This window comes from Sinocyclocheilus rhinocerous, unplaced genomic scaffold, assembly GCF_001515625.1.
Source record: "Sinocyclocheilus rhinocerous isolate Xijiao unplaced genomic scaffold, SAMN03320098_v1.1 scaffold1767, whole genome shotgun sequence".
NCBI classification, from domain to species: domain Eukaryota; kingdom Metazoa; phylum Chordata; class Actinopteri; order Cypriniformes; family Cyprinidae; genus Sinocyclocheilus; species Sinocyclocheilus rhinocerous.
Window position 1 is genome coordinate 13464 of NW_015646318.1, and position 9415 is coordinate 22878.

At 37.2% G+C, this 9415-nt stretch overlaps 1 protein-coding gene across 1 annotated transcript in view; it reads right to left on the reverse strand.

Annotated features, from left to right (window-relative positions):
* Positions 1 to 9415, reverse strand: part of LOC107707263 (RNA-binding protein 5-like) — a 15986-nt gene that overhangs the window by 3982 nt on the left and 2589 nt on the right. The window contains exons 2-18 of the mRNA XM_016511252.1: positions 8243 to 8281; positions 7944 to 8133; positions 7701 to 7856; positions 6893 to 6962; positions 6238 to 6311; positions 5396 to 5479; positions 4441 to 4501; positions 3880 to 3945; positions 3507 to 3667; positions 3221 to 3318; positions 3022 to 3109; positions 2863 to 2931; positions 2709 to 2775; positions 2462 to 2562; positions 1576 to 1708; positions 1396 to 1487; positions 1142 to 1306 (exon numbers count right to left, since the gene is read on the reverse strand). Coding sequence (XP_016366738.1) covers positions 1142 to 1306; positions 1396 to 1487; positions 1576 to 1708; positions 2462 to 2562; positions 2709 to 2775; positions 2863 to 2931; positions 3022 to 3109; positions 3221 to 3318; positions 3507 to 3667; positions 3880 to 3945; positions 4441 to 4501; positions 5396 to 5479; positions 6238 to 6311; positions 6893 to 6962; positions 7701 to 7856; positions 7944 to 8133; positions 8243 to 8259 — 1692 coding nt within the window. The 5' untranslated portion in view covers positions 8260 to 8281. The remainder of the gene's footprint in view (positions 1 to 1141; positions 1307 to 1395; positions 1488 to 1575; positions 1709 to 2461; positions 2563 to 2708; positions 2776 to 2862; positions 2932 to 3021; positions 3110 to 3220; positions 3319 to 3506; positions 3668 to 3879; positions 3946 to 4440; positions 4502 to 5395; positions 5480 to 6237; positions 6312 to 6892; positions 6963 to 7700; positions 7857 to 7943; positions 8134 to 8242; positions 8282 to 9415) is intronic.

Here is a 9415-nt window from a genome sequence, read left to right on the forward strand (position 1 = left end):
ATTATTATCTTATTCGGAAGATAAAAAGATTATAATCTTTCAGATTATTACAACCTATTTATTTGTTAAAGAAAAAAACCCCCATTGAATTAAATGGATTTTAAAATGTTTAAAAGTGATGGCAATGATTGTAAACCAACTCAAACAGCTCAGGCTCATTACCTTGTGCAGGTCTGAGAGCTGCTGATGGCGGAACAGAGCTTCTTTATTGGGGAACTGCCTTCGGCACAGCAGACAGGCCATCTTTTTCCAGTCGGTCAGCTTGTCCTCTTTGTCATCACCCTCCGTGACCTCCTCAGGCTCACTGTCGCCGCTGTACGCCGCCACCAGCCCCACCTGCAGCGCAGCACAGCGAGTTAAACTAATCATCTAACACAACTTCATAATTTGACATGATTTGTAATGGTGCACAGTGCATCCGGGACCTTTGATGTGGAGCTCTCTTCTTCTGTGTGTATTAAAGTTCTTCAGTCAAGAGCAGTTAATGATTAAAAAATTAATTCATTTACTCACTCTCAAGTTGTTTTAAACCTGAATGAGCTTTTCTTCTCTTCTGTTGAACATATTTTGAAGGATTTAAGCAAACAGTTGCTGGTCCCCACTGACTTCCATAGTAATTTTTTTCCCTACTATCAAAGTCAATGTGGACCAGCTACTTTTTGGTTACCCACATTCTTTAAAATAACCTCTTTTGTGTTCAGCACAAGATAGAAATTAATACAGGTTTGGGACAACATGTGAGGGAGTAAATAATAACAAATTAAATTTTTGGGTGAACTATCCCTTTAATGACAAGCGGCAGCACGTTTAGTACAATTAGTCTGCTGTCGCTTTAAGACACGCATCTAATATACAGGCACGCATTCGCTTTTCTCTCTCAACTGTTTACTCTCACTTACTCTCACATAACCAACTGTGTTTATATGTAAATTGCCAGTGCATATTTATATAATTAAAATCACAGCCATCACAATTTGACCATTAAGCCACATGACAATTGTATTTCTATATCGGGATGCCCTACAGTCTATTTGATTTTTTTTCACCTGTTGTATTGACAAGCAAGCAAAAAATGAACTCTGTTTAGTCTTAGAACACAGTAGTACTTTAAAAGCTTCCAAGCATATTGAATTGTTATTACTTGCTGAGCTGTTTTGCTTTTAGGCTTCTCTTTCCTCTCCTTCTGAGGAGTGGACATGGAGGCAGCAGCGCTTTGAGCCGCGTTGTTGGCGTCCACTGCGGGCACATAGGCCTGCTTCTCCCCGTCCCAGTACAGATACTGCTGAGTCTGGGAATTGTAGTAGTACTACAGAAAAACAATATTACTTAGAACCCTCTACACGCACTCAGATGAAACACAGTATTGCCTTGTTGAAAAGTGCATGGCATACGTACATGTGTGTTTGGGTCATAGTACAGGCCAGTGCTGGGGTCATAATAATACCCGGAAGACTCATCGTACTGATAAGATGAAGTGTCTGGGACAGCTAGAGGAAATGAGATGGCAAAAGAATCAGAAACCTGTAGCATAATGTCTTCTGATTTGATGACGTGGATTTAGTGATCTGCTCTTACTGGCTTGGTTTTCCTGAGAGGTAGCTGTTGCTGTGCTGGTTGCCGCAGCTGATGCCGTGACTGCAGAGGTTGCTGGGGTGGAAATGGTGGCAGCAGCTGCGAAGGGCTGAGCTTTGCCTTCAATCTGCAATGCCTGACAATAAAATGGGTTATAATGAGATTAGAACGATCTTTACACTAGCACAGTGGTTATCAAACCGCCCAAAGATATTTCTAGCCACTAGATATTTCTGCTGTAATGTCAAAGATGCATGTTTTCTATTCATTTTTGTTCGCAGAAACTAGGATTGGCAATACATTAAAATAATTACAAATAAATCCATCTAATAAATTGCATAAGTTTCAATAATTGAATGGGGGATGGGGATTTTTTTTCTACAAATTTCTTGGAATCAGCCGTTGAAATCATTTAAGAAAAATCTGATATTGGAATAGAGCTACTTTCACCCAAGTTCACAGGTAAGCTGTAAGTGGTTCGTGATTACTGGATATTTATGTTTACATTCACAAATATCAATTATCAAGGTTCATACAAGTAGAAACCCTTATACGCATTATTAAAAATTACTGTTTATTATTTCAAGGACTTATTCCAGTTTGGGAAAACACACTAAAACACCAATAAAATGAAAGCAAATTTAAAAAAAAAATTTTTTTAATGAAAAATGCTTAAATCTTGATTTTTAGCCGTTTAAATTTATTTTAAAGCCCATTTTGCCTTATTTGAAATACTTTAGTTATCTTGCAGCCCTTGGAAATTTGACAAAGCCCTCAAGTGCATCCTTGTCCCTCGTTAAGAAGCACTGCACTAGAATTTAATAGTTAGTAATAGTAAAAGTTATCTAATAAAAAAAAATTATAAACAAGTCATCGCATAAAAAGTCACCTGAGCAGCTGGCTGGCCAATGATATGAGGCTGATAGACCTGCGCACTCTGAGAAATCACCACTCCTGTAGCAGCAGAAAGAACCTTCACACCTGGAGCTGCTGCAAATCCAAACATGCCAGTTTTCAACTTGGGAACCAGCAAGCACCACTGATGCTTTTACGTTCATAAAATAACATTGTGATCTGGCAAAATCCTACTATAATTCTCCAACTAAAATAAATAGACAATGCCATGCGAACGCTACCTCCAAGTATGCCGTTAGCCTGGGAAGGGTCCACAAGGGCCTGCTGCTGATAGTACGCCTGGTACTCCTAAACACAACAAACCCATCTTAGCTCAGCTCAATAGCAAAACGATTTATATGAATGCGCTGGTGTTTCAGATGGTGGTCAGCTGACCTGTGAATAGGGTACATATCCCTCCTGCAGGTAGCTGTATTCTGACGTCAGCTCCACACTCTGCTGAGGCTGCAAAGTGAAATATAGTCAATTAAACTAGTCAAGCATGCATAATTCTGTTTTAACATTGAGGCACGGTTACAATAAAGTTGTTCATACCTGACTGGAGGACCACTGAGCAGCTGCAATGGCTGTACTGGCAACCGAAAAAGCGCTAACACGGTTCCCATCTGGCAATAACAGGTCCCTGAGAAACAAAACGGCATTTCAGTAAACTGAATTATTAATCAAGCTACAGTAAATGGAAAAATTCTTCCGAGCAATCAACCGCATGAGGATATGAGCGAGAGATGCGTACTTTCGAGCACTCTTGGCGTAGTCGACACCAATAGTCTTCCCATCCAGCTTGAGAGGTGGCTGTAAGCCCTGAAGGATGGTTAGGAGCTGTGACGCTTCCTGCAAAAGCACAAACATCATCAAAATGTGCTAAAAATGGTACAAAAGTACATGCAGGTTTAATCTTATTGATTGTTAATCATTTTACACTGGTTTCCCCTTACAAGATCAATCTCTCTCTCTTTGTTTAAGATGATCTTTGAAACAAAAGAGATTTGTATAGACTGAGGAAGGGATAAAACAGGTACCAAAGGAGAGGCAAGTTGGACGAAGGCAAACCCTCTGTTCTGGCCCGTCTGTTTGTCCTTAATGAGGCGGATGTTGCCGGGCGAGAGGTTGGCATAGGGGGCGAGTGCCGTCAAAATGGCTTCAACAGTGGAGTGAGGGGCGATGTTTCTCAGGATGATGGCTGTCAAAACATGCAAACATAGCGTCAATGCAAAACAAGCACTGAACAACACACTACAGGTCATACCCGTATCAGCCAACATTTGCATTTAAATTATCAGCATCAGACTACACTGGATAATTTTGGAACCCAATTATATGCAACTGACTTTTAGATAATATTTTTTTGGAGCATCCCTAATTCAGAGGTGATATTTATGGAAAAGTGCTTACTATCGCCATAATAATCTCCGCTGGGTTGGGTGTCTGTGGTTCCTGTGGTGCTGCTGGACTCAGAATCTGAAAAGAAGCACAAAGAATAAAAGCACACTGAGTTTCTTTAAACACAGAAGCCTGATCAAACCACTGAAAGAGCCCCATACATAGGCTTTGGGAAGGCCATAATAGATGATCCCTACAATCCCAGAGTGAGACTGTCCTCAGTCAAAATGAGTGTTTTGTTTTTAAAATATTGGCATTAAGTAGGCAGGTACTGTAAACTAATAATATGAGTGCTTATTATACCTTTTAATGCCTGATTTGACTAGCAAGCATATAAAACATTAAATGGAGCCATAATATAAGTTACCAGCTATAAAAAAAAAGCAAATACCAGTTATCATGAGTGATAAAAACAATTAATTACTATTATATATTAGTTTGGAACACTGTACATGATAACACCCCCATAAAGATCATTAGTTTAAAAAAAAAATGCTCCAAGGACATGACTGTGTTTGACTGGACCATCCAGATGGGTGCACACAGCGGTTTCCTGCTCAGGGAGCTACTTACCCGCTTTAGCTGCGCCACACCTGAAGCACTTCAGCCTCCTCCGGAAATTGTACAGGCCACACTGCAAGCAACCGGTCATAGTGTTTTAATTGACACTTCTGCTATGGGGCACCAGGTAACAAGCACACTAGAGTGGCTTGAACACTTACCGTGATGGACATCCACCAAGTGGACCATTTGAAAAACTGAGATGCTACATGTATAACTAATTTTCCAAAACAAAGCTTAGCTAGGGATGTTTTGACAACATTTCTAAGACCTTAGATGAGTCATTTATTTTCTATAGTACCCATCATTTATTTTAATGCAAAATACAACTTAACAACTATACCATAGATTAACACTACCGTTCATAAGATTGGTGTTAATTGGTGTTTTTGGGGAAAAAAAAAAAAAAAACTCTTATGCTAAACAAGGCTGCATTTAATTGATCAAAAATACAGCAAAAATTATATTGTGCAATATTACAATTTAAAACACCCTTTCTATTTGAATATATAACTAATTTATTCCTGTGATGCAAAGCTGAAATTTTCAGCATCATTACTCCTGTCATCAGTGTCACATGATCCTTCAGAAATCATTCTTTTCTTATTTCTTATTATCAATGTTGAAATCAGTTGTGACGCTTCATATTTTTGTGAAAACAGCAATACATTTTTAGGATTCTTTCAAAGTTAATTTATTTGAAATAGAAATCGTTCTTAACATAGTAAATGTCTTTACTGTCACTTTTGGTCAATTTAATGCAACCTTGAGTAATAGAAGTATTCGTTTTGTTTTGTTTTCCCCCCCCCAAAAACAAAAAACACTGAACCAGAACCTCTTGGTTTTTCAGCCGAAACCATTTTAAAAATATCTAATAATGAAATTTCAGAATAAACCGGATCAATACTAGACATGAAACTGGCATTGTAAATGCAGTTCAAAATCTTGGGAAGCCCATGAAACTTACTGAATTGCAGAGCCAGTCCTCAAACTTGTGACGGTTGTTGCTGTAGTGCATGGCAACAGTCTTGCCTTGAATGGACAGCCGTTTCTGGAAAAGGAAGAAAGGGTTTGGTTATTTCCTCTATTACGAAGGTTTAATTTTCAACCCAAGAACAACCACATTAGCCACGAGGGTTTAGGGTGAGGATCGCCCGGGAGGGTTTAATGTGTAAGATGGTGTGTGTTTGGGACCCGAGTGTCCGGATGGGGCCGGAACAGTGTAAAAAAAACAAAAACAAAGGCACTCCTTTCTTAAACGGGATGGGGGGACTTTCAAGACGAAGCATAGGCTAGGCTTACCACATTTACTTTCTCTGCGCGAAAACGAATTACTAGTAAAAACTGCTCATATATTTTAATAGTGATGTCCATGAAATGGGATGTTAAATACAGCACCAACACTTCTACTTCTAGCCTCGAAACCTAACATCTCTTATGGGGGGAAAAAAAACCAAAACATTTTTAGAGTATGATGACAAAAATTGTGGCGGAAAACCCATTCGAGTCATTCAAGTCACACCTGAACTGTATTATCTACTTCCCTTTTTTAAAATCAGTGATTATTTTACCCGTGCTAACAAACAGAGTTCTGGTAAAGTTAATAACATGAAGCCAGAGTATTCATCAAATGGCTCTTTTATGTTTTGGTCACACCTTGCCTTCAAAAACAGCGGCTTTGGTCCATTTCTGTCCATATAGTCTGCTGGGGCAGCAACTTTGTTTTTTGCTTTCCTTCCATTTATATTTTTCTATTTAATTTGCATTATTCCCCAGGGCAAAAGCTAGACTTTGTGATTAGGAAGCAACCTGATTGGTCTCCATCCATCGGGTAGCATCTTGCAAGTGATAAAACTCCACGAAGGCGAAACCTCGGCTTATACCTAGAGAGGCATTCAGATATACAGACGGGAGGCGTGTTAGTTTATATGGTTCAGTGGTACAACATTCAAACTCTGTCACAAACTGCTTCGTGACCCCCTTGTAGGGATGATGTAGGGGGGTTGCCTGGAAGCTTTTACCATAGCAACAGCAGCTTATAATATTCTAGCTGTTGGTCTAACATGCTGAATCAATAATCAAAACCAGGCAAACATTCATAAACATAGCTAGTATTAACAAGCAAATAATCTTTATGAGACAGATGCTGCCATCAGATTGACTTTTGGATGATCTTTAATATGTTTGTACTTAAACAAGATAAAGAAGCTACATGACTGAATCTATGTTCATGTAACTTCAATTGGCATAAATAAAACTGTGCCAATTTTGAGCCACACAAAACTTACCTCCAAACATGTATCAAATGTACAACCTTTTTTTTTTTTTTTACTCAGTAGTCTGAAAGGGTAAAACTGGACATATAACATGTTGCCATGGCAAAAGGCGTTTGAGCGGAAGCAGGTTGGCCCAGTGGACACAGGTTTGTTTGGGAGAGGAAGGATCCGCGGTACATCAGTCTCACCTGTTCTCTTTTTCATCAGCCTCACGTCCATTGGCTTTGGCCCCTCCAGCTGCTCAATGGCTGCTCGAATCTGTGGATTACAAGGAAAAGTCAGATCAAGTTTGCTAGTCTGTTTGCTAAAACCAAGCCAGCTTCTATTTCGAATTTCATGAAATCCAGGATAAAATATCAAAGTTCAAACAAAAAAAAAACGTATGCATTTTTAATAATTCAGAAAATAATCATTTTAAACACTGGTTGGAATTTACAAATTTTATTTGCACTTTATTTTTAATATATTTATTAAAATAATTTAATATTATTAATAATGTTCAGTGAAAAATTTTTTTTTTTCAATTTATTGATTCCATGCCTTGAATATTTACTGAATTAATTTGTTGTTATTATTATTATTATTAATTCTGGGCCTGAAAAATTAAAATAGCTACTATTATTATTAATTATAATAATTCAGAAATTTCCATGATACGATTTTTTGATTCCATGCCTGGAATGCTTACTAAATTTATTCACAGCCTAAAATTCCATGATAAGAATTTTTTTTTTTACATTTTTTTATTCTGGGCCTGGAAATATTTATTAAAATGTTTGTTGTTGTTGTTGTTATTATTATTATTATTATTAAGTGCTAAAATGTCCATGATATAGATTTTATTCCAGTTCTGAAATATCTGTTACATTTATTTATTATTTGTTAACTGAAATTTCCATGCAATTTCAGAAAACTCCCTGATATATTCAGGTTTTCCAATACTGTGGAAACCTTTTAAAACACTGCTTTTGGGTGGGGGAGACAACAACAACTTACATCTGCCTCTGAAGTGTTCATGGGCAGACCCCGGAGCATGATGGTCTTGCTCTCCTTCTCGTCAGCTGGGTCTCCTCTGTAATCATGCTCAGAGTAATCACCATCCGAGTGGTGTCCGTCATCAGACCCATCACTGCAGCGCCGCTTCCTTCCTCGCTGTAACACCAGTGAGATTTGGTAAAGTTAGCATCATTCTCATATCAAAAGATCCAATAAACAAATACATATATAGGTAGCCCTCACCTCAGGACTGTCCCTGCTCCAGTATCGATCACCTCTGTCACTTCGTTCACCATCGTAGCGGTCACTTCTGCGATCGTCACTCCAGCGATACGAGTCGTATCCACGGTCATCACGATCTCGTCGGTCCCTGCGGTCATCATCACGATACTGTTCAGAGCCGTACCTGCCGCTGCGTTCTGTGCGGCTAATCCTAGTTAAAACAATATTTAATGAACATTATTAGGATGCCAAACATTTAAATTAGGTTACAGCAAATCTACCTAAATAAATAAAACCTTCATAAATCATAAAACACTCACCGTTTATCTGCACCCATCTTTGTTTTCTCAATATAAGGCCTGTTAAAAATATATATATTAGTCAATATATACACTGAATATATAACACATATAAAATAAATCAACATACAACAATATTAGTTTGTTGCACATATCACAGATATATGACATTATAAAGCCTTGTGTTGGAATGACAAATTTATAAAAAAATACAAATTCATGATAAATAAATTCCACGGTACATATCAAATTACCAAATGGTATTACCATTTGATAAGATCACAAAACTTTTGTAAGGGAAATACTATGATACTTATATAAGTTGTATATCCTCCTGACTACCAGCTATGGAGTTTTGTCCTCTGTAGAGGACATTATGTTTTAGTGATTTCTCTGAGACGTTACATGTAACAGTTTTAAGTCTGGATGTCCTGTACAGAGCACATTCAGGGCTTTTCAGAGATACCAAATGATTGGATGTTTCACCATGACCACTCCGTCTCCTTGGTCTTTAAAAATGGCTGACATTAATTTAGTGATCAAGTGTAACACCCTTATGGAAATATGATAATATTTAGTAATTATCATTTAAATCTGACTAATTTTCAAATTGTTTATCATAAATCAATATCTCAGGAAAATGTTATGGGCTTTCAAATCAAAATATGAGCTTCTGTTATGAAACAGGACGTCGATTTCATACATGTCCACTGTAGAGGACACCAGGACTTAAAGCATGTTTATTACACATTTTGGGAGACACAACAAATGAATAGAGAAAATATTATATATCAATATTCCTATTAAATATTATTATGAAAATCTTGCTAATTATTACTCCCATTATTGCACTTATTTGTTCATATGTTGCCCCAAAAACACATTAATACGCAAATTAGATACAGTTTATAGATACATTGTATATAATGGAAAAACTTGTTTATGGCCATTTTACACACATTTTGCATAAAGAAAAATGGTTTTTAAAAATATCTTTCATAACATAGTTGAGAATCGCCTTTATAAAGTTTGGTATAAAAAATGAAAATTGATTTGTGATTAAAACAGAAATCACACTGTTTTTTGCCTTTTCATGTCTATTCATGTCTTTTTATTTCTTAAAAAACAGGACTTTTTAAAGTCCCGATGGCATAGCATATGAATAAAATATCATTTTTCAAAAATCTTATTTTT